The sequence below is a fragment of the Lissotriton vulgaris genome, chromosome 1_1 (genome assembly GCF_964263255.1).
Source record: "Lissotriton vulgaris chromosome 1_1, aLisVul1.2, whole genome shotgun sequence".
Taxonomy (NCBI): domain Eukaryota; kingdom Metazoa; phylum Chordata; class Amphibia; order Caudata; family Salamandridae; genus Lissotriton; species Lissotriton vulgaris.
In genome coordinates this window covers 31,247,458-31,272,925 of record NC_141685.1, presented here as the reverse complement: position 1 = coordinate 31,272,925, position 25,468 = coordinate 31,247,458, and the positions used below count along the sequence as shown (strand labels likewise).

At 50.1% G+C, this 25,468-nt stretch overlaps 1 protein-coding gene across 1 annotated transcript in view; it reads left to right on the top strand.

The window, feature by feature from the left end:
• LOC147737050 (uncharacterized) overlaps positions 1 to 25,468 on the top strand; it is a 274,478-nt gene that overhangs the window by 24,700 nt on the left and 224,310 nt on the right. Inside the window, exons 2-4 of the mRNA XM_086922674.1 lie at positions 4,214 to 4,491; positions 4,936 to 5,349; positions 5,827 to 6,156. Coding sequence (XP_086778800.1) covers positions 4,214 to 4,491; positions 4,936 to 5,349; positions 5,827 to 6,156 — 1,022 coding nt within the window. The remainder of the gene's footprint in view (positions 1 to 4,213; positions 4,492 to 4,935; positions 5,350 to 5,826; positions 6,157 to 25,468) is intronic.

Here is a 25,468-nt window from a genome sequence, read left to right as displayed (position 1 = left end):
AAAAGAGACAGTGAAGGACCTGTACGCATAAGTGTTGACATGCGTCAGGCTAATAAGGCAACTGAGCGAGAGAAACCTCACAGTCTGCACATTGCTGATATAATACCTCAATTGAATGGCGCAGAGTTCTTCTCTCAACTCAACCTAAATAAAGGATCTTACCAATTTGACCTTGAAGAAAAATCCAGATACATTGCAACCTTTTCTAGGCATATTGGTTTGTTTTGCTAAAAGCGATTGAGTTTTGGTATTTCCTCTGCTGCAGACCTTTCCCAAGACGTCATTTGACATATCATATAGCCTGTAGTCAATGTATTTAACTATAGTGATATATTGTTATTGTGGGGCTGCACAGAAAGAGCATTACACAACTCTCATGCAAGTATGTCGTTTGCTGAATGATGCAGCCTTAACTCTGAATGCTGACAAATGTGAATTCCACGTATGAAACCTGATCCATCTAGAGTACAAGCATTGTCTACTGCCAATCCCCCACAAAGCATTTCTATCTTACGATTATTTCTTGGAACGGTCAATTACTGTTCTAGATACATACAAGACATTACTATGGTCTATGCACCTGAACTAACCAAAAAGTATGTGTCTTGGTCAGATGAGTGTGAGAAGAATGAATGAATGAATTTAAGTTTATATAGCGCGTAGCTCCCCTGAGGCCTTCTAGCGCTTATGGACCGAGCGGCAGAGGAACAGCAATGTTACAGCGATCCCTTGAAGAGATGGGGTTTCAGGAGCTTGCGGAAGGCCAACAGAGCGTCCAAAAAATCAAGCAAGCCTTTGAGAATGTCATTGAAACGCTGACTTTGATCCCAAACTCCATACAGAGGTTGCAGTTGATTCTAGCCCTGTAGGGTTAGGTGCAATCCTTGCACAGCACAAGGGACCGCCAAATTCCCGAGACATATTGTGGTACATGCCAATAAGAGCCTGCAACAAACTGAACGTGCTTCACATTAGTGGCTGATCACCAAGCATTGTTGATGGTATTTGGCAATCCCACAGCAAAAATGCCTCCTCGAATTGAGCGTTGGGGTTTGAGGTCACAAGAATTACAATTAAACGATTCTTCATCGTCCAGTGAAAGATCAGAAACTGGCTGATTATGCCCTGGTACAGACAGTGGAGGATTACATCAAATTTAGTGTGAAATGGAGCACACCAACTGCCTTGGCTTTCGAGCAAATATTCACTGCGACGAGCTAAGGTAGTGGCATGTCAAGATTAAAAGTTGTGGAACCAGTATTCTAGACCTCTCACTAATGACAGCGAGTATATGAAGTTCAGAAATGTAAGAGATGAACTTTCAGTAACGCAGGAAGGCCTCATTCTGCAAGGTACATGGATTGTTATTCATCAAAATCTCTGACAACAAGTAGTCGAATTTGCCCAAAAAGGAGATCGAGGAATAGTTCCCTCTAAGAGAGCTGTCCGTGATCGAGTCTGGTTTCCGTATCTTGTCGAAAGGGCCGAAAAAGAATTGAAGACTTATCACATATGAAACTGTCTTTCATCTCAAGTTAGTCAGCAACCTTTGATTGTGTCAGAATTGCCACATCATGCTTGGGAGAGAATTGCTATTGATTTTTTATGGCCCTCTGGATAATGGGCATTATCTTCTAGTTATTGTTGATCAGTACTCCCATTTTGCATTGGTAGAAGACCTTTCATCCACTACACATGAGCAGGGTTATTAAAAAACATAGATGGCATCTTTGCAACATGACATGTACCTGCAATCTTAAAATCTGACAACGACCCACCTTTTAATAGTCGAGAATTCAAAAACTTTCTTAATCATCTCAATATAAAGCATCAAAAAAAGCACTCCCCTTTGACCCCAGGCCAATGGTCTGGTAGAACGCCTCATGAGTACTCTAAAGAAAGCTGTTCAGCATTCTACATTGGGGAAGCTCGACCTCGAAGGTGTTTTGAACACTATTCTTTGAGGTTACTGTTTGACCCCCTCACTCAACCACAGAGGAAACCCCTGCAACTATCATGTTTGGAAGAGTCATGACAACCAAGCTTTCCCAATAGAAGGGGCTGGGTGTGACAGGGGATACATCTGCATTCATCTGCATGCTGATAGTTTTCTTGGGCTGGGAGAGAGGTGAATCACACTTACATTTGAATAGGTTGTGTCCTGCCCTCTCTCAAAGGGCTGATTTACCCCCTACTGATCGTCTGGAGCCAGGAATGGGCTGCAAGGGACTGTTGCACACTTCTGAGGGTTCATTTGAAGTCACCCGTTCATCAAAGACATTTTAGAGTATATGTACTGGAGCTCTGATCCCATGTTTTTAGACGCTGCTTGGGACTTGTAGCCAGACACTGTTGGCTCTACAATCTGCTCATTGCTGTGAGGACTGCTGTGCTGTCAGGAGCTACAACCATTTCAACTAACAGTTGTGTTGACCTGCTGCAGCTGGGCTGCAGGAGGCACTACCAATTTGCAACCTAACTGTTTGTGCTGTCTGCTGCCTGCCACCTCCTTTTGTGCCCGAAGTGCTCTCCAAGGGCTTGTTTGCTTGCCCCCTGTTCTCTCGAGATCTCAGGGCCATCAAAGACCTTGTTGCCTCTTTTCTCCAAGACTTCTGCTCGGTGAGCCCATTTTACAAGGGCTAGCATGTCGCCAGTGCTCCCTTCCGCACCAAGGTAAAACTTTGTGCATTACAGGAGAGTGCACCATGGGACTACAGTGCAGCGCTCTGACCAGGGGAGTGCCTTTGTGCATTCTAGGGAAGTGCTCCATGTTTTACAAACCAGCATGTGGCGAGCGTTTTTTCTCTAGCGTGAACAGCGTTGTTTCGACTGGAGGCATTACCAGAGAAACAAACACATCCTTGAGCCAGCGTGCTCACTGCAGCTGAATTGTATTGTGAACCTCACCCCTGGAGTCTGGCATGATATCGTCACCATCAGATGCCAACAAGAATAAACTAGTGTGGCCCCTCTGGTCGTGAGGCTCGAGGAACAGTCCCCTGAAGACTTGTACTGCTTTAAGATGGTACAGTGCAGCGTCTAAGGCTGTAGAGCTACAGGAGCTGCATAAAGCCTTCAAGGCAGGCGTTTCGACGACACGTTGTTCTGTAACATGCGGCGGGCCAGCATTTTGAGGCTCATTCCAGCCAGCCTCGCTCTCTGGTTTTAACGCGTATACTGCGCGAAGCTCGCAACATCGGGTCCCACTCCCGAGACATGACAACATTGTTAGCAAGTTACAGATGCCCTGAGGACAGTGACCCTACACCCACAAAGGTACTGTGAGGCGGGTTGGGTCCAGAAGAGGATTAAAGCCGCCCTGCTCGTCTTAACGGGTGGCTTGGTTTCCCTTGGGCAAAGAGACGCGATTCAAGCGGCCCTGGGGGGCTCTGGACTCGCAGGAGCGGGAGGGGCATTTCTTGTTCAGCATTGTCTCTGCTCTGGAGATGACCTCAAGAATGGCGCAGGCCGTCCATAGAGGAGAACTGCTGTAAGACTCAAGCTCAATTTCTGTTTAGCGTTTAGTAGGTGCTCCTGCACCCTACGTTTGGTTTCTAACTGCAATCACTTCAACCACGTTCACTACAGTTACCAAATGAAGTGTTATAGGAGCGCAGGTGCGCTGTGACCTATGTTTTCATAGTAATTTGTGTTTTTCTTTGTCAAACCTACATTATTTGCATGAACGGTGTGATTTAAGTAATTTTGGTCTTGTTTGATTTACAATATAGAATTTATTTTTACTTAATCCTGCGTGGATTCTCTTTTGTGATTTACTCACTGTGTTGCTGCGCGAGTGTTTTGCACAAATGCTCTGCACATTGCCTCTTTAAACTATCCTGACTGCTCTGCACCAAGCTACCAGAGGGTGAGCGCAGGTTATCTCGGGTGTGTATCTGGCTTACTCTGACTAGAGTGGTGGATTCTGCCTGGCTTAGGTGCCTACCCTAGCCAACCAGAAACCTCATGTCTAACAGTGGTTCTTGTGAATCACTTGATTTCCCAGCATGCTCCTGCTGCAGGACCAGGTCAACTCACTTTATGTAGGAGGACTAGCCTCCATTTGTGTCTCAAAGGGAAGTGTGACTCTTTTTCCTAGAACATACATTTTTTTCCCTGAATTGTAACTGTTCACTTCTCCATATTATACCAATGCAGCTTTTTCAAGAAATATTTTCTTCATGTAATTTTCAATGTTTTTTCTATTTTGCAGAACAACAATCACATCTAGACAGTATGAATGGGAAAGAAAGCCATAAAGGTTCCGGAGGCAAGATGAATTTTACCCAAAATATCTACTTAAGGAAACGGCGCAGAATGCACAGGAGCGAGAGACGCTTTGCTTGTAATGTGTGTGACAAAGGATTTATCAATGAGACACTTCTTGTGAGGCACAAAAAAGTACACACCAGCCTAGGGCCATATCCATGCGAAACATGTAAAAAGTGTTTCACTCAAAAGGGAACTTTTTTACTGCATCAAAGAACACACATTGGAGAGCGGCCATATCACTGCACAGAGTGTTCCAAGCACTTTGCTCATAAGAATAGCCTTGTACGGCATCAAAGCGTACACACAGGAGAGAGGCCTCATCAAAGAGTACACACAGGAGAGAGGCCTCATCAAAGCGTACACACAGGAGAGAGGCCTCATCAAAGCGTACACACTGGAGAGAGGCCTCATCAAAGTTTACACACAGTAGAGAGGCCTCATCAAAGCGTACACACAGGAGAGAGTCCTCATCAAAGCGTACACACAGGAGAGAGGCCTCATCAAAGCGTACACACAGGAGAGAGGCCTCATCAAAGCGTACACACAGGAGAGAGTCCTCATCAAAGCGTACACTCAGGAGAGAGGCCTCATCAAAGCGTACACACAGGAGAGAGGCCTCATCAAAGTTTACACACAGTAGAGAGGCCTCATCAAAGCGTACACACAGGAGAGAGGCCTCATCACTGTACTGTATGTGCAAAGAGCTTCACTCTAAAGAAAACTCTTCTTCAGCATCAACGCATACACACAGGAGAAAAGCCTTATCACTGCTGCATGTGTGAGAAGAGCTTCAGGCAAAAGTCAACTCTACTACAGCACCAAAGAAAACACACAGGGGAGAAACCTTATCACTGCACTGTGTGTTCCAAAACCTTTTCTCAGAAGACAAATCTTGTACAGCATCAAAGAACACACACAGGAGAGAGACCTTATCACTGCACTCTGTGTTCCAAGCGCTTTGCTGATAAGTCGGCCCTTGTACGGCATCAAATTGTACACACAGGAGAGAAGCTTTATCACTGCACTGAGTGTTCAAAGCGCTTTTCTCGTAAGGAACACCTTGTACTGCATCAAAGTGTACACACAGGAGAGAAGTCTCATCACTGTACTGTGTGTTCCAAGCGCTTTGCTCATAAGAAAAACCTTGTACAGCATCAAAGCGTACACACAGGAGAGAGGCCTCATTACTGTACTGTGTGTTCCAAGCGCTTTGCTCATAAGAAAAACCTTGTACGGCATCAAAGCGTACACACAGGAGAGAGGCCTCATCAAAGCGTACACACAGGAGAGAGGCCTCATCAAAGCGTACACTCAGGAGAGAGGCCTCATCAAAGCGTACACACAGGAGAGAGGCCTCATCAAAGCGTACACACAGGAGAGAGGCCTCATCAAAGCGTACACACAGGAGAGAGGCCTCATCACTGTACTGTATGTGCAAAGAGCTTCACTCTAAAGAAAACTCTTCTTGAGCATCAACGCATACACACAGGAGAAAAGCCTTTTCACTGCAACATGTGTGAGAAGAGCTTCACTCAAAAGACAAATCTACTACAGCACCAAAGAAAACACACAGGGGAGAAACCTTATCACTGTACTGTGTGTTCCAAAACCTTTTCTCAGAAGGGATCCCTTGTACAGCATCAAAGAACACACACAGGAGAGAGACCTTATCACTGCACTCTGTGTTCCAAAACCTTTTCTCAGAAGACAAATCTTGTACAGCATCAAAGAACACACACAGGAGAGAAGCCTTATCACTGCACTCTGTGTTCCAAGCGCTTTGCTGATAAGTCGGCCCTTGTACGGCATCAAATTGTACACACAGGAGAGAAGCTTTATCACTGCACTGAGTGTTCAAAGCGCTTTTCTCGTAAGTCGACCCTTGTACAGCATCAAAGTGTACATACTGGAGAGAAGCCTCATCACTGTACTGTGTCTTCCAAGCGCTTCGCTTATCAGGGATCCCTTGTACGGCATCAAAGCGTACACACATGAGAGAAGCCTTTTCACTGCACTGTGTGCGAGAAGAGCTTAAATTAAAAGTCAACTCTCGTAACACCAAACACACAGGAGAGAAACCTTATCACTGCAAAGTGTCTTCCAAACTCTTTTCTCAGAAAGAAAGGCCATGTACGGCATCAAAGTGCACACACAGGAAAGAGGCCTCATCACTGCACTATGTGTAGGAAGAGCTTTACTGGTAAGGCACATATGCGACGGCACCAAATAATACACACTAAACTGAACCCTATCACTGCACAGTTTATGCCATGAACTTCACTCAAAATGAGAGTTTCTACACTACCAATAAATACAAACTAGATCCATTTTCTCTGTAACAATCTTATGTCCTGCTTACCCCAAAGTAAGTTTTACTGGAATGTTGTAACTTAGTGAGGGCTTATAGTCATAAATTCCTAATGGCCAGTGTTCCCTGTAGGGAGCGTGCATTTAGTGTAATAACGCTGAGAGCGCAAATTCCGTTGCGAAGCGCATACACTTCATACATCACTAAAGCACAATTTGCAGCTCTTGCTTTTAAAAAGCGAGCAGCGTGGAAAAAAAGATCTTTTGCGTGAAGGAGCACAGAGCGCAGATCTTGGGCCTAGCAACATACCACGGTGGAAGAGGGGAGAATGTTGCAGCGTGCCTCTTAAACTGCAGTGTATCAGATTGCTACATTACTTACCGGTAATCCTCATTACTCCTGGTCCCGTTGTCCTCGGCCCATTCATTACTAATGGAGATTACTATCTCCTGACAGAAAATAAAAACAAGAGGAATGCTGGGATATACCTACTGCCCCTCCCCCCGGGAGTATAAAGGTAGTACTTACCCAGCAGCCCTCCTGTACTAACAAGCCCAGACAGGAAGGCCGGCCGCCCGGGAGGGAGGGAGGGGCGCATGAATGGGCCGAGGACAACGGGACCAGGAGTAATGAGGATTACCGGTAAGTAATGTAGCATTACCCCCAGGTCCCTTATGTCCTCGGCCCATTCATTACTAATGGAGAAATACCAAAGCAGTAAAAAGCCGGCCTTCCCAACCCAACAGAAGCCAACCCAGGAAACCACACCAAGGCAGCAACCGCAGAAGGAAAAAGGAAGAACCGGGGAAACCCCAGGCAGAGCCTCCGACAAGAGGGACCCCTACCAGACCAGCAGACACCCAACAAGAGCAAGGGCGCACAGCCAGACGACCAGACCGGCCACCACAGAGGCTAACCAGCCCACCGCAGGAACACCCGACAGCCAACCAGCAACAGGGCGAACACAGACACCCAAGCCACCACAGGCAAGGGGACAACAGCAGAAGAGAGGCCAAACGAAGAGAAAGGCCAAGAACCACCAGGCCAAAAAGCCAGAAACGGGCAGGAGAAGACAACCCATGCCAGAACCGGCAGGAGACAAGCGGACCAGAGAAACCAAAGGCCCAACCAAGAATAACAGCGGAAGCCCACCAGAACCCGACCCGAAAGGCAAGACCGAGCCCAAGGCCAGGGAAAGAGAGAAACCCCAGACACCAGGGAACGAAGAGCAAACCTGAGGAAGCCAAGCCACCAGGTCCCGCAAGACGAGGACACAAGGCAAAGGGAACCCGCACCTCCAGGAAACCCGAGCAGGAACAACCAACAAGGGCAACCAACCGGGACAAGAGACCCGGAAAAAGAGGAAAGGGAACGGAAGGAACCCCAGGAACCCCAAAACAGAACTCCAGCCAAAGCGGAGGAAACGGGAGCAGGAAACAACAGCCCGAAGAAGGCAAACCTGAACACCAAAGCAGGAGAGCAACCGGACGGGCCAAGGACCCGGAGGACCCAAGACAACAGCAAGGGAACCACGAAGGACACAACAACCACAGCCAAGCCAAGCCAAACCAGAAAAAGGCCAGGCACAAAGACCCCAAACAGCCCAAGCAAAGGGCCGGGGCAGAAACCCAGAGGCCAGAGAGACAGAGGCAAAACCACCACAGAGGACCTCACAGAAGCAACCGCAGCCAGGGAGGAAAGCACAAGCAAACCACAACCCACAGCCCGGCAAGACCCAAGGCAGGGCCAGCACAGGGGACGAACCCCTCACGGCGAAAGCCGCAACCAGGGATACAGGCAGGAAGCCCAAGCCGAAGCCAAAGCAACCCGCAGAACCAACCCAAAACAAGGGAAGGACAAAGAGGGCAAGACCCCAACAGAGCACAGGCCCGAGAGCCAACAGCCCCGCCGAAGCCCCAACGAACCCCAGAAGAGGCAAGAAGGGTAAACAAGAAGGCAACAGCGTGACGGCCAGAAACAAGAACCAGACCGGAACACACCACAACCATAAGCAACCGGAACCCCACGACGCAGGGACCAGACACCCCACAGGCATACAGGGCACCCGCAAAGAAGCGCCAAGCCACCCATGAAACTCCCAGAAGACACTCCACCAGGCAGCCCAGGACCGCAGAAAGAGCACAACCAGGCAACCCAGAGCAGGACGCACAAACAGAAGGCAGACCAGCCCAGAGCAGGAGCCAACAGGGAGGAAGCCCAAGGCAACAGGCCACCACAGAAAGCCACGGCCGAAAGCCAAGCAGAAGCAAACGCAGGCCACAGCAACCAGCGCAGCGCGCCTCTCACACGGCCAAGCAACGGGGAGTAGCGCAGAGCGACCCGGAAGACACGGGAAAGCGGGGCCCCCGCCCCAAAGGGCCCAGAAACCAGAACACCGGCCAGGAGGAAGCCAAGCCGCCCAGCAAGCCCGGCAGGCCGGAAGGCAGACCCAGCAGACAACCCGGGAGAAAAAAACCACAGGCCCAGGAGAGGCAACAACAACTGCCACCCCGCACCACACCCAAAACCAGAAGAGGCAGGGAAGAAAACCAAGGAAGAGGCCAATCGCACCCCACAGCTCCAGGCGGCCAGGCAGAACCAACCAGGCCAGACCAAGCCACCGAGCAGATAGCGGAGCGCGGGAACAACCACCAACCCCCAGAATAGGAGGCATGACAGGACCCGGCAGCCGCCAGGAGGCACCAGGCAGACCACACAGCAGACATAGGAGGGGACGCCAGGAAACAGCAGAACCCAGCAAAGGGAAGGCCACAGCACCAGAAGGATCAAGCAGGCCCCCCACCATGTACCACGCCCGACAACAGGCGCAGGCCGGGATGAACAGAACAGCCGGCCCCAAGGCAGCAAAAGCCACCCAAGCAGAGGCAGAGGGGAGATAGCACCCCAAAGAACCAACGGCACCTCAAGAAAGGAACCAGGCGCAGCCAAGGCAAAGGAGGGAAAGGACCAGGAACCCGGAAGGGAAGAACCAGGAGCCCCAAGCAGGGAAGAGGCCACATCAGCCAGCCCGCAGAGGAGGCAGACGGCAGGCCCACCTGAACGAGGGGAGCCCACAGGACCCACTGGGCAGAGGTCCAAGAAGCAGGAACAACGACCCACCACCAGACGGGGTAGGAAGCCGGAAGCAGAAGGCGCGCAAACCAGCAGGCAGGGAAACCCCAACCACACAGGGAACCCACGAGCAAGCAAAGGCAGGAGCAGCAAAAAGAACCGGCCACCACAGAGGCGACCGGAACCCAATCCAGAAACAGAAAGGGCAAACCCCCCCAGAGGCGCCAAGAGCGGGGGAACCCCCGAAGAAGAGAACCAAGGGAACAGACCCACGGAACGTCAACCACCGGAGAACCGGGGCCAGCCGAAGGCAGCGCGGACCCCGAAACAGCAGCAGCAGGAAACCCCCAAAGGGGAAAAAACCGCATACCCAGAAGGGAAGAGGACCACAGAGCCACCAGACTCAGAACAAAACAGAGGCCAAGGAACAGCCAAACCAGCCACCACGGCAGGCAGCAGCGCACACACCCATCCAGACCTGGGACCAGGAAAGCACCCCAGAAACCGAGACCCAAAGTCCAGCGCCGCACACAGAAGAGAGTCGATAGGAGGCATGAACCAAGGGTGGCAGCACCAAGATGTCAGAGGCAGCCGACAGAACACAACCACCCCCAACACCGAGGAACCCTGCCAAGGCGGAAGAAACCGCGAGAAGCGAGATCCGCCCAGAAATACCGGAGGAAGGGCGCCCCCGCCGAGACAAGAACCTGGACCACCCACCGCCAAGGCGTCCGTTCAAGTCGAAAGGGCGCGACAGCCAGAGTCACAGGGACAGAGCAGCCCCACCACATAGGCAGGCAGCACCCCCCCCCCCCACCCACCCCCAGACCCGGGCCCGAGAGAGAAAGGGGCAGAGCAGCGGCCCAGCTGATAAGCAACCAGCAAACAGCAGAGGCCAAACAAACCCCCGACGCACACCCCAACCTAGACCCACCAAGAGGAGGCGATCAGAGTGGGCGTAGGGCAGCATGTAATGTCCCACACACATATGCAGCCCCGGGAACAGGTCCAGCAGCCAAGAGGGGGCATGCAAAAGAATAGACCCCCTAGCAAGAGCAGAACCCCAAGTCCAAGCACAACAATAATAGTGCAACGGACAACGAAAACCAACAGCAGAACCAGGCGAGGCACGAACACACAACCTCGGCCCGGCAAGGCTCAGTGTAAGAACTGCAACCGAACGTGCCACAGGAGCCCACAAGCAACACGCAAACACAGGATGTGGAGCCTAAAGCCGAGGACCGAACACGTGACACCAGCATCAAGTCGGCAGCATCAGAAGGAACGCCCCATGCACTGGCACCACAAGGAACAGCACAGGAACAGAAAAGCCGCCTCCGAGCACCCTCCGGGGGAAGCCAGGGCACTGCAGCCGGAGACCGAGCACCACGCACCCAGGCAGGCCTCAGCGGCAGCCTCGCTCATGCACACTAAATACACAAGGGGCCTGGAAGCAAAAGTGGAAAATGGGTTACACCTCCGATGGGACACAAACCCACAAACCCTGGCATAGGAGGTTGTCAGGTCCGTGGGAATTCGAGCCCAAGACCTGCCGAGGCGGGGAATCGAACCCTGGTCCCGTGTCAGACCTCCGCACCAGGGTCCGCCGCTCCAACCATTGGGCCACACCTCTCCACTAGACATCCGAGGCATGCAAAGGTAAACGCTCCAGGAATCCAACGCCCCGCAACAAACAGCGGACAGAGCATTAAATTCTACAAAACACCGCAAAAGCGGGACTCACCCGGAGCGGGGGCCCGAGTAGCACCATCAAGGTCCCCAAACACCCACAGCCGGATCCGGGAATCGAAATGCAGCGCAGCGCGTCTCCCACCCGGCCAGGCTCGGGGAGACGCACCCAGCGACCCGGAAGCAACCGGGAGGCGGCGCACCAGCCGCAAAGGGCCGGTAAACCGGAACAGCCGCCGTGAAGAAGTCAATCCCCCCCAGCAAGCCCGGCAGGCCGGGGGGAGACACAACAGGAACCTCGCCCCTGCCCGAGAAGCCAGGCAGCCGGACAGGAGGAGCCATAGGAGGACCGAACGCCACTCAAGCCCAGCAGGAGCAGGTGCAGTCCCCCCACACCAACAGCATCCATCAGCCATTCTGTCGAAGACAGAAAAAAAGAACAGGAGGGCTGCTGGGTAAGTACTACCTTTATACTCCCGGGGGGAGGGGCAGTAGGTATATCCTAGCATTCCTCTTGTTTTTATTTTCTGTCAGGAGATAGTAATCTCCATTAGTAATGAATGGGCCGAGGACAACGGGACCTGGGGGTAATGCCGAGGGACACAAGTTGTGCAGCATGTTTCTTCTTCTCATGCCGTTTGCTGCACTCGTTTCTGAGAGAGGCTGCAGGACTTTACAGGCGGCTGTGGCTCTCTGGGTGTGATCCGCGCCTTGCAGATTCATTTATATTAAAAGTCCATGCACTAATTAGCATTGTTCGGTATTTAAGGGCACGATGTACGGCATACTGATGTTTAAGTCCCAGCTAAAAGTGTTCAAAAGGCAAGCAGATGTATGTAGACCTCTTTTCCTCAATAAATCCTGCTGTATCTTGCATTGCAATGGGTTCGAGTCAGCATTCTGTGCATTTAAGATCCCCTCCTACAGGGCTGACATTTATTTGTTTGTCACTCTGTAAGCTCTACAGCGCTCAGGCTTCGGTAGTGAAGAGCGCTGCCGCAACCAACTGGAAAGCAGCTAACTCACTGAGCAGCCCCTTATCTATGAGTGCCGCCAGGTATAACTTGATTTACCTCTTGTAAGTAGTAAGTATTGTGTCCAGACTGATTTTTTTATTCTTTTTTTCATTCCAACCCGTTTTTGCTTTCCTCATTCGAAGAATGCAAAATACAACAAGACTTTGGGCAGGAAGTACTAGCATCAGGAATACCGATTTCCTATTTGCGATTCTCTATGAGTCGCAATTTGGAAATCGGAATTCCTAATGTATGAAACTCTTTTGAGTGTCATTAGTGATTGCTAGCGAGATTCAAATAGACCTACCTCATGCATATTTGGGTGGGAGGTCGCAATTTGATACCCATTAGGAATCACAACCATCACAGAGATGGCCGCCTGCTGAGGTCAGCAGACCACCATGTCTATGATTGTTTTTTAATAAAGCAGTCTGTTTATTTTTTTTTTAATGCAGCCCGTTTTCCTGAAAGGATAATGGGAAGCATTTAAAAAGTGAAAAAAAAGCTTTTTCGTAAAAATTTTTAAGAGTAGATAGTGGGGTCCGTGGGACAGCGCCTGCTCTTAAAAATATTTGTTTTCCATTCTTCAAAGGCCCTCTACCTATTTGCAAATGGGTTACCACCTCCTTCAGGGAGTCAGTAAAATTTGACCTTAATTGGGTCGCAAAACTTTCATACAGCCCATTCAGATTCAGTAATTGGAAGAAAGGCCGTAAACACGCGCCTTTTAAATACCAAATCACAAACGTAAATTGCAAGTAGGTAGCGTGTTACTGAATCACAATTTGTATTTGGTGCATTTGTAAAAGCATTTTTGTGGTTGGACGTTTCCGACTGCAAAAATGCTTTGTACAAGTGGCCCCTTATGATTTACTCCCCCAGCAGGAGAACTAGCCAATAGGGCACTAAACTAATGGCGCAGCGTTAGCTTTGCACGTGTGCAGCAACATTGGTGGCATGAGCACCGGAACAGGTTTTTTTAAAAAAAAACAAATGAATCACTGCAAGCATTCATTTATTTGTGCTCCTCGTGATTGCAGATATCTCTTTCAGTCTTAGGCTTGGAGATAATATTTTGTTTGAAGTCCATGTTCGTGTTTTCCCAGCGGACGGCAGATGCTCCTGCTGTTCTTGGTCCATTCATCACACACTCCTGCTGGTGCTTGCTGACTCTTCATGCTTCTATGCACTTTACCATTGGTGCAGCAGGTGCAGTGGCACGGGGCCCAGGATTGTGAGGGCCCGTTGACCCTGTAAATTACTGAATATTAGCAGCCCAACAACAGGCAAATTGGTGATTTCCTTTGCTTGGACCTGAGCTCATGGCATCCTGGTCTTTCCATAAATATGCATAAACCCGAGCAGGACGTTCCTCCTAGCACTGATGTAGGGCTGTACGTTTTGGAAGGAGAGTCGACCTCTCCAGGACCATGCTCAGATAAAATAATCATTATTACAAGTCACTGCACTGCCGACGCCTGCGTCTACCTCTTCTTGGTTCATGCGGGACTTCATTCTGCCTAAGTAAGGTTCCCGTATGTTTCATTTAACATCACAGTTTGGTTCCTAAATGCAACTGAAAAGATCGGGGCAGATTTACAAGCCCCTTGCACCTCTTTTACTCCGCCATTGCATCACTTTTGTGACGCAGCGGCGGCACAAAAGATGCGCCATGGTGCGGGGTATTTACAACATGACGCATTCACGTTGTAAAGCCCTGCGCCATAAGGAGGCATTCCGGGGCAGGGGGGGGGGGGGGCGTTCCTGCGCAGGAACGCCTTCTAAAAGTGGCTGAGTGAAATCTATAAGATTTCACTCAGTCACTTTTAGGCCAATGCTGCATCAATACCCTGCACCTGCATGAAGCAGGCATAAGGCTTGACGCAGCATTGGACAGATAGGGCCCCAAGAGCATTGCTGGAGCTGTTTCGCGCTTGCGACGCAACTCCAGCAATGTGCCGCCTTTACGGCACAGATGCGTCACACATCTGTGCCGTTTTTGCCCCATGGTGCGCACCATTGTAAATGTGGCACACCATGGGTGGCGGAGCTGTGGCGCACAATAACTGGCGCGTCCCTGGGGATGCGCACGTTATTGTAAATCTGCCACTTAGATTTTAGTGGGATTATACCTGCAAGCATTTTGGAAATACAAAACAGATACACACACGCATCAACCCTTTTATCCACACCTTATGTCCATTATACTCCAATCCACGTGTTGTATAGTGTTCCCCAACATAGGGAGGGGACGCCTTCACAAAAGAAGGGTCGAGGATGTGTTGCATCTTGAAAGGCTTCAAGCCTGTGCTCTGCGTGCTGCAGATGTCCGCAGTGGATGCCTTAACCATCTGCGCTACCTTACATGCTTACTGAGACACAGGAACACAATATGCATGTCAATTGTAACTGAGGATCAACAAACATTTTGGTTTAAAGGATCGCCTAAACCTTTTTGTTTCGTATCTACAAGCACTTTCTTTCTGTGGCACTTTGCATTTCATGTTTACTGTGCTGCGGCACACCATTACCAGTCCACCGAAAACAAAATGCAATTGAGAATTGGTTGCAGGCTGCAGGCTCGACTCATCCTCCACCGTTCCACAAGCAGGTAGTTTGGATCTTCCATTTATTTAAGGCAATTCCTGAAATATCAGAAATAACTGTATAGTCCAGAAAAATATTTCACACTCTCAAGGGATTCCTTTCTTTTCTTGTCCAACTTCAGTGGTAAGTGGTGCTCTTCAGTATACCCTTCTGCTGCTGACAATCATTTGATAGACCTCTCCCCACACATCTGCCCCACAGGACCTGTTGTCTGTACATTCCTCAACTGCATACATCCGTTCGTCCTTTGCAGGGGTCTGGTTATACCGCAGCCCCATTCCATCGTCCACCACGCTGCAGCCTGCAGTCCTCTTTTAGTATCCTGTGTCCAGCATCGCCCCTCTGCGTGCCCTTCCTCCTCAGCATTTTAGCCTTTGTCCACTAAGTATGCCTTATAAAGGGCCCAGTTGTCCCTAGGGCGGTTCTGCACAGACTAAAGCTCATTAGAAGTGTCCAACTACTCATTACAGTATGTCATGTCCGATTGCCGATCCCCAATTTTGGGGCAGGGCCCCTTGTCCAGCGCATCGCTGCTCTGCGCTTAGCTAATAGTAGTCCAATAGCTACTAGCTTCCTGACCGATTTTCCTAGGTCCTTATCGTATCCCAATAAAGCTAGCATTGGTTCCATCTGTATAGTGAGGCTGTTCTAGCCGTCAATGCCTGGAAAACTCCCTCCCAGAATTGAAGTATCGCTGGACAGTCCCAAGCAGCATGTATAAACCCTTCTTCCTGCTCACTGCATCGCAGGCAGTTTGCAGATTCCCGTAGGCCATATCGGTACAATCTTTCCAGCGTATAATACACACAGTTTATGTACTTAAAGTGTATCGGCTGGTGTCCCCATTTACAGATCCCTCCTTTGTTCTAGCGCAGCAGGACTGCCACACCTTATCTTCTACGAGCCGACCCAAGTCTCTCGGCAAGTCCAATCTTGCTTCAATCGCACTGGGTCTGCGCCTGCCTGTGCGTAAGCATAGAGCACTCTTACTAACTTGTCTGGGGCTTCTTCTGTTTCAGGGCAGAACGTGCCGGCATGTCTGATGGCTCTTGCAAGTCTTGTCCTAATAGTTCTCTCAATTCGTGGCAGTGATATCGAGTCAGGGCTGATGGCGGGTACTTTGCTCAGGGATATTCCTCCAATTCCCAACCTTTACTTTGTGAAAAAGATCTCCCATCTTTGTTACTCCTTGCGTTTGCAGGGCAGTTCTCATATTTGTTACCAGTACTAACGAGAGCCAGGTGCACCGCTCCAGTTTAACATGCAGGAATACACGACTGTGCCCCTTGTTTATCTCACAAGCTCCACCGTGCATGTGATGTAGAGTTCAGTAGTTCAAAGTCTCCGATTTGGCAGGTTGGAGCCTTGAAAGTTTCTGTGGGAGTGTGTGGGGGTGTGTGGCGTCTCTCTCCTGGCACTGATTGGGCAGATCGTGTGGGCCATGAATCCAGTAGTAGGCGAAGGAGCTTTGCACCACTTTATAGTACAATTCTAGTTCTGGTGCATTAAGACCCCCCACGTCATAAGGTAGAGTGAGACCTCCCACCGAACCTTTGGCTGCTTTCCCGCCCATGCTAATTTTGTCAGAAAACTGCATAATGTCACAAAAATTGCTTTAGACAGGAGAATAGGTATGTTCAGAAACCTAGGGAGGACTACCATTTCCATAAGAGCTATGTGCCCAATGAGAGAGAGTGGTAGTTTGACCCAGCGGTTCACATCTTCTTCTGAGATCGGTCCTGGACCAGGGTTCAATTCCCCGCCTCGGCGGGTCTTGGGCTAAAAATTCCACGGACTCGATAATTCTCGCTCCGGTGCCTTCTCGACTCATGGGTTCACACTCTGCGACTCTGGGCAATAGCTTGCTTAATCTTCACAACGGCCTCTCGCGGCGGGATGCCTGACTTTCACCTTGTGGATACCCGCTGGGGCTATCACACAGGGGAATATCAGGACGGGTTCCCTAAGCAAGCGCCGGGACACCCACTGCGGGTAGCTGTGCGCTATATAAGCTCAACTACATTTACATTTACATTTACATTCTAAAATTTGTATTGCCTTACCGTAGTTCTCAAGTATGACTATTGCTGGGTCTGTATGAATCTGTATTCCCAAATATCGTACTGCTTCTGTCGTCTATCGCAAGGGAATTCAAATACTGGTGGCGTTGTGGATGGGGTAAGTGGAAAAATGATGGACTTATCCCAGTTAACCGTTAGCCCTGAAAGACCCCCAAATCGTACCACTTCTATTAGCATAGGTGTAAGATTCTTCCCTGGTTCACGAACATACAGCAAAATGTTGTCAGCGTATGCTGATATGACTAGTCTGTAACTCGGGGATCGCAGCCCTCTGTGATCATGATATTCTTGGAGCAAGCATGCCAGCAGCTCCACTATGAGAGCGTATAGCAGGGGCGATAATCGGCAGCCCTAACAGGTGCCTCTTGTAATCGAACTTCGGGACGAGGTTATTGCATCAATACGAATATGTGCCACCAGTTTTTTGTGCAGTGTCCTAACCAATTGTTAAAATACTTCTCCCACTCCAAACGTCTCAAGTTTGCTCTCATGAATTCCCACTGGACTGAGTCAAATGCCTTTTCGGCATCCAAAAAGACTGTGGCCGCTTCTGTTTCTGGGTCCAGGATCTGTACTGCATCCAGCAGCGTCCTAAGTTTAGTATTCATACTCCGACCCGGGCTCTGGCCCCACCACCCTTGGTAATATCAACACCAGCCTATTAGCAAGTAGTTTAGCGTATATTTTGACGTCAACATTTAATAACGATAAAGGCCCACAGGAGAAGCACACATTGGGAGGTTTACCAGGTTTAGGTATTGCAACTTTGAGGGCCTCGCGCATCAAAGGGGTATTAGCCCGGTCTATACCATTTCTTCATAGAGCGTGACTAAGTGTGGTATCAGGACATCTTGATATGCTTTAGAAAAAGCCACAGTTAGGCCATCCATCCCCGGTGCTTTCCCAGGTTGCATACCCGCTGGAGCGGCACGGATCTCCTCCGGGTCCAGCGGAGCCATCAGATGCTCCCACGTCATTTTAATGTGCTCCAAATGGTCATTCATGGCTGCCTCATCTGGGGTTCTTCAAGACCTATTTAACTCAGCAAAGTATTTGCCAAATCTCTCTGCTATATGTTGGGGCTCATGTAGGGGTTTGTCATCTTCATCTAACTCTTCTAACAGAGTCTCTACCTCTCCTAGGGCGCACCAATGCCCATAGCATTGCCCCAGGGTGTTACCCTTCTCGGTATGCTCTGGCTACCGCATACTGTCCCATATGCTGAAACTCCTAGGCTGCTATTTCATTGTCCTCTTCTAGTCTAACTTGGATGTACCTTAACGTTTGTTTATCTCCCAACCGTTGTTGTTTCGTTTCTAGCGCTGATATTTCTTTTTCTAGGAGTGTTCACCTACTCCGGAGGGATTTCAGTACCCCTGAGTGCTTTGATATAACCATCCCCCTGATATAAACTTTGAATGTTTCCCAGACCATAGCAAATGTATCCACCGAGCCTACATTGTCTCATAAAAACTCACTTATTAGCTGGCTGAATTCCACTTTAAAATAAGAGTCTAGGAGAGAGTACAGTGGGAATCGCCAAGTAAAGGCAGAGGTCTGGCATTGTCAGAGCTCCAGGGTCAATATCACTGGCGAGTGATCCGAATATGTACGGGGGAGAGGTTCACGTTGGGTAACCTTAGGCACTAGACTCTTAAAGATTAACCAATAATCCATCCTAGTGGGTATGTCATGTACGGTGGAATAGTGCATATACCTGACCCGTATTTAAGCAATGTCTCCAAATATCCACCATTCCCAAACAGTCCATTATATCTGTGATAGTTTTTGCAGCCGCTGCCAGTCTGCGGGTCGGGTCCATTGATCTATCCTTAGCAGGGTCCAGGAAGCAATTAAAATCACCCCTCCAAATCTGAGCCAGGCCATCGTCCTGGTGCAGGTAGGCGCCAAGTGTGTGTGTGCCAGAGGAGAAGAGCCGGCCTTGTCATCCTACTGTGCAGCAATGCAGGATGACACCTGACTGCCTCCAAGTAAGGGAGATCGGCTGCTAGCTCATGCAGCGGTGGGCCTCTGTCCCCCCTCCCTTTCCCATTGAGCAACAGGGCGGAGCCCCCCCCCCCCCCCAACCTCCCAAGATTCCGCATTCTGGCGTCCTCACCTGGCTAATGCTCACTATCCCCTCCATTAATCCAACTGGAAAACCCCAACCCACCTCTGGATGCCCAAGGGGAGTACATCCCTTGTGCGCCCTACAGGCTGTGGACCTTAACCCTTACTCCTGCATCCTACAGGCAGCAGTCACCAAGCAGAGCAGACTGAGGGGCGAACCCCTGACTCGGCCCTGGGAGCACCTGGTTTCCAGCAACTGCATCCTGTGCCGGGTGTGCTGCTGTCACCAGACTGATCTGGACCGCCCTGACTGCTGGCGGTGGGGGGAGGCACGGGGCGCTGAGTGGGGAAGGCCCGACATTGAGTGAAATTGGTCCAATTCCCCCCCACCACCACTCCTGGCGATGCCCATCGGGCCCGGCCACTGGAGGCTCAGCCCTGGAGAGAAACGCAGCGACGACGGCGGCAACCCCTGGCACGATATCTTTCAGGACCTTGTCTTTCCCCAGCCAACCCAATCAGCCCTGCACTTCAAGTATTGGAGAATTTAGTGAAACTACGGGCTGAAGTTGCCATATCCCAAGGACTTGCCTACCCCCATCCTTATTGTGGCTCTGAGGCATCGACGGTGGAGACCCGCTCTGCCTGACGTTGGGACCTACCTCAGCACCGCCACGCCGCCCCACCTGGGCAATACGGGATTCCCCCTACCGCCCGAAAGTCCAGCAAGGACTCACATGAACCCACAAGATGCCTGGACAAAACCAACCACGGGAATCACTGTAAAGACCGCCCGACTCTAAGTAGCCTCAACAATATCCATTGCCTGCTCTTCTTTTCCGCGAACCATGGGAAAAGACTGCGGTCCAAAACCTCCTGCAACGCAGACCAAAATCGACCAATACACTGGCAACGATGCTAGGCCCCTGTCCGGGACCGCTAACAGGCCCGCTCCGGCAGGATACGAACTTAATACGATCCTGAAAACCATTAGTGCCTCCCAGGATCGGGGAGGTCCAGGTGGATAAGGTCCTGCTCCGACAGCACGACAGTATCACCGCAATACGACGGCCCGCATTACTGAAACTGAATCCCGCATCTTCTCGGTTGAAGACGACACCCAGAGACTGAAAAACAGATGACCCAACTACAAACCGAAGCCAAGGAACTACATAAACGGGCTGAGAACAGATCTGGATGCAACAATCTGCACCTGGTGGGATTTCCAGAGGGCTAAGGATAAGGCCCTGTGGAGTCCTTTGTTCAGCAATGGATCACCTCATGGTTGCCCAAGGACGCTTTATCATCTTAGTTTGCAGTAGAACGGGCCCACCGCTCCCTGGCATCAAACCCCCCTGGGTGCCCTGCACTGGCCCATCATTGTCAGGATCCTCAATTTCAGAGACAGTGACTCGATCTTACGACAGACCCGGATTCAGAAAACCCTATTCTTCCAAGACCATACTATTATGATATTCCCAGACTACAAAAGGGAGGTCCAGAGTGTTAGAAATGGGATTTCTGGTTGGCTAAGGCTGGCGCCAAAACCAGGCAGAAACCCCCACTCTAGTTAGGGCAAGGGAGTTACACGCCAAGATAACCCCTGCGTACTCCCTTGGTAACGTGACAACTGCAGTAAGGCTTACCCCAGAGGCAATGTAAGTTAAGTATTTGTGCACGCATCCAGTGATGAATAGAGAGATCTGCATGCAGATGGGAGGGAGGAGTTGCGCCTGGGACCTGAATAGGGCTGTGCCTTCCCTCCAAAATGCAGGCTCCGCCCCCTGTGGTGCGTCTGATCACTGAGCCCCCACCTAACAATAGGGAAGAGGAGCCTGGTAAACAGAGTGCTCCAAAACCAGTTGCATCTGGTTTCCCAAGCCCAATGCTGTAACACAAAGGAACTTGTCCTATAAAGGTAGGGGCTGTGACCCCAGGAAAGTGTTGTACTTGTTCTTACTTTGGGAGGACAGTCTGCCAGGAGGAGCCGCCGCTGGACCCAGCTGCTGTTTCCTCGGGGTCCCTGCATGTTAGCCTGCCTGGCTGCACTTTGCTGGGGTCTCCCCAGCACCAAGGACTCTCTTATTTCTGCCTTTCTGAGTACTTTTGTGGTCTAGCTCCTCGTGAGCACTGTATTTGGGTTGCCTAAGGGGAGAGGAGCAGGCCCTGCTGCAGCGCGAGGCTGCGAGGGAATCCCGGCGTGTGGGATTCCCCCCTGGGCTCCTTTTTAAAGCGGGAGCCCACCCCACATTTATGTGTGCTGCTGGCGCGTGCCCACCCCGCAATCATCTTTATTGAAAAAGCGGGTGCCCACTCCGCATTGCTGCTGTTTCAACGTATTTGTACTTTTAAAAAAAATCAAAGCAAGAGCCCACCTCGCCGGTTCTGGCTCCCCGCGTGAGGCCACCGCCGAGAACATAGAGGATCTACAAGAGGGGCCACCACGCTGCCCGCAGCGACCCGGAAGCAAGCTACCCCGCGCTCCTGTGGAAAAAGGAAAAAGGAAGCAGACGGGAGCCTATCCCGCGCTCCTTGTAACAAAAGAGAAGACAGACCGCCCGACCAGGTGAGGAGGGGCCCAGGGGTGGGAGAGAGATGAGGCACTTTGTCGATGCCTGCCCCCACCACCAGGACCCCGAGAAATCTGCCAGTGCGCCCCCAGTGAGTGAGGGGGGCTGAATGCACCGCCGTTGGTGCTGCTCGAGGCACATTGTCGGTGCTTTTGTTCCTCGCATGACAGTGGGCAACTGCAACAAATGGGGCAGAGTTTATTTTCAGAGTCCCAGGGCGGGAGTCCCATGTGCACAGTGCCCGTCGTCATTGCTTGTGGGGCATTGTTTTGGACGCCAGAGGCACAGTGAGTGCTAGGACTGCCGGTGCATTCCCACAGCTGCACTGCGAAGCGCAGGCAGCTCCAGCGTTTGGGCCCATTTATTTTGTTTGAGTCCCAGTGGGGGACAGAAGGTGCCAGTGCCCATCTTTTTGGATTCCACAGCTGCCCAGCAAGTAGAGGGCAGCTGCCATGTTTAGGCCAGCATTCCTTTGGGGGCATCTCTGAATAAGGTAGCAGTGAGATGCACTCCTCTGCCCAGTGCAATTGTGCACCACGAATTCCGTTGCATTGGCAGCAGCCCTGACATTTGGGACATAGGGCATTTGAGCCCATGAGAAGGCCAGTTGGCCAGGGGGACTAATAGTTTGTAGGGCACCAGGCCTTAAGGTGATTTATGAGTATGAGGTCTATCCTACTGTGTTTATGCCTAATGAGATAGTGTAATGTGTGTATGCCCAAAGTGATGCAGACATAATGTATTTATTACAGGTGATAATGCTGAGGTCATTATGGTACTAGTAGTTACTGGTTGTTTCACTACTTGTATTTTACTTACCTGTTCTGATGGTTATGATCAGGGCCCGATTGGCCTGGTCCTGTATATAATCCCCTGTGAATATTGCCTAGTGCCAGTTGGCACTGTGTATATTATGTGATTATGTTTCTAATGTGTTTATGACAATACAAAGGTTATTTTTTTATATAACCTTATGTGGAGTTCCTTTTGTGGTGTGCCTAGGGTGTTGCTGCTGTGTGTGTGTGTTACGCAAACGCTTTACACATTGCCTCCGGGATAAGCCTGACTGCTCGTGCCAAGCTACCAAGGGGTGAGCAGGGGTTATCTTTGGCGTATAACTCCCTTGCCCTGACTAGAATGGTGGTCTCTGCCCGGCTTTGGCGCAAGCCTTAGCCAACAAGAGATCCAATTTCTAACATTGGTGGTCAGCGGTGAGGATAGGACTTTGCGCAGTACCACAGCAACAACTAGTTGCACTACAAACCCTGCATTTAGATAATCACATGTTTGGGGATTATTGTTTCCGAGTTTTATTTTATTTTTTCTCCTAAAAGTGTCATTTTTGAATTACGTACCCATGTTGCAGCTCTTGCACCTAGGTATCCTGTGTTGCTCGTGTCTCTGAGCGTCCTGCCTAAATGAAGTCTGCCTTTAATTTCTATGGTCTGTTTAGATACAGTATGTGGGAGTCGGTGGGGTTCTGTGAGGAGAGAGACATAGTGTCAGGTTCGGTCTCAACTGCGCCTGCTTAGCGCTAAAGACGCTGTAAAAACTACGTTGCCCATGATCCTTTGCGGCCCACCAGGAAGTTACTTTGGGGTACAGAACTTACTTCCTGGTGCGTATTATTCTAGTTCCTGTCCTTCCCCGGGCGTGAGAGCGGCTGCTCTGCACGTCGAGTCTTGAGATCCCCGCTAGGTCGGGACTTCTGCCGATTTCTTCCCAAGAGGTAGGAGGTACTTCGGACTCTTGCCGTCTCAAGTTGGTTACTATTTTTCAGACCCGGGACAATTCACCAGTCGCTGCAGGAACATTGCTTCCACGGATACCGCCTGTAGGATACATATTTACAACAAGGGGTGGTGAGGGACAGAGTCTCTGAATTAAGCAGAAAGCTCTCACCCAGTCAAGAGATCAGGGCTAGATCCAACACCGTTTTTGTAAATCGTTTTTGGCCACTATAGGTGTGGCAGGGTATACTCAGACATGAGTCCCTTTCTCACTGCTCCATCAGGATTCAAGCAAGCCGGGCCGAAGAAGGCTGAAATGCCAGAAACCGGTCCCCGGTAGCTTGTCTCCTTTCTGGTGAAGAATTGGCTTGGTAGTTTAGTCTGCCCTGTTCCCATGATGCACTGGGCCAGGGACAGACTGATTTGCATATAGCCAGGTTCTGAGCTGGGATGGGGCAGTGAGATAAATAACGGTGATGGATCAAGCCCTGATCTTTGGACTGGGTAAGAGTGGTCTGTTTAACTCAGACACTCTGTTCATCACCACCCCCTTTTTGTAAATCGTTTTTGGCCACTATAGGTGTGGCAGGGTATACTCAGACATGAGTCCCTTTCTCACTGCTCCATCAGGATTCAAGCAAGCCGGGCCGAAGAAGGCTGAAATGCCAGAAACCGGTCCCCGGTAGCTTGTCTCCTTTCTGGTGAAGAATTGGCTTGGTAGTTTAGTCTGCCCTGTTCCCATGATGCACTGGGCCAGGGACAGACTGATTTGCATATAGCCAGGTTCTGAGCTGGGATGGGGCAGTGAGATAAATAACGGTGATGGATCAAGCCCTGATCTTTGGACTGGGTAAGAGTGGTCTGTTTAACTCAGACACTCTGTTCATCACCACCCCCTTTTTGTAAATCGTTTTTGGCCACTATAGGTGTGGCAGGGTATACTCAGACATGAGTCCCTTTCTCACTGCTCCATCAGGATTCAAGCAAGCCGGGCGGAAGAAGGCTGAAATGCCAGAAACCGGTCCCCGGTAGCTTGTCTCCTTTCTGGTGAAGAATTGGCTTGGTAGTTTAGTCTGCCCTGTTCCCATGATGCACTGGGCCAGGGACAGACTGATTTGCATATAGCCAGGTTCTGAGCTGGGATGGGGCAGTGAGATAAATAACGGTGATGGATCAAGCCCTGATCTTTGGACTGGGTAAGAGTGGTCTGTTTAACTCAGACACTCTGTTCATCACCACCCCCTTTTTGTAAATCGCCTGTAGGATACAGCAGGAGTCAGTGGGTTCTATTTACTACGTTGCCGTTTCTGAGGAAAGAAACGGTTTGACTATACCTTTATCGTTTTCGTTTAGTGTTCTTGGCTATGGGTGCATTTCTTCATGTTTAGAGACCATTGAAGTAACATTGATAAGTTTGGGCAAAAAGCGGAGCGCTGTGGTAGGGTAGCTACACGTTACCGTGTTTTTTGCTCTACACGTTTTTGGATTATAAATAACTATAGCGGAGCACAGTGGTGAAAGGAACGACGCGCTGCCGTGTTTTAATGAGACTGTTGTAAATTGGATAGAGGGAGCAGAGCGCAGTAGTGGTCGCAACAGCTCGTTACTGTCGCTTCCCTTATGGTTAGAGCCCTATTCAGTGACTGATAAGAAGTACCATTATCAGGACAGAGAGGAGCGGAGTGTTGTGGTTCTTGCCTCCTACACACTACCGTGTCCTTATCTCGCAAGTTGGATTACTTGGCTTTGTTCTTTTGTTTGAGTTCTTTCCTTCCTATTCTCCAGACTCCCTTATTGTTCGCTTGTCTCCATGCTGCTCAGTGGTAGGTTATTCTCTAGGGAAGGCTACATGATTACACTGTTCAGATGTTCCATATAAATGCCCGTGACTGTATAGATACATATGCTTCTCGTTTATATTCCCTTAGGAAATACAAATGCAGTATTGGAGAGTGAAGATTGTTTGGCCTTTGAATGGTCTGATTCTTTTTCCTTAAGCAGGTATACCTAGCTCCTAATAGCGAGAATTTATGAGTGTAGCTTGTATGCATAT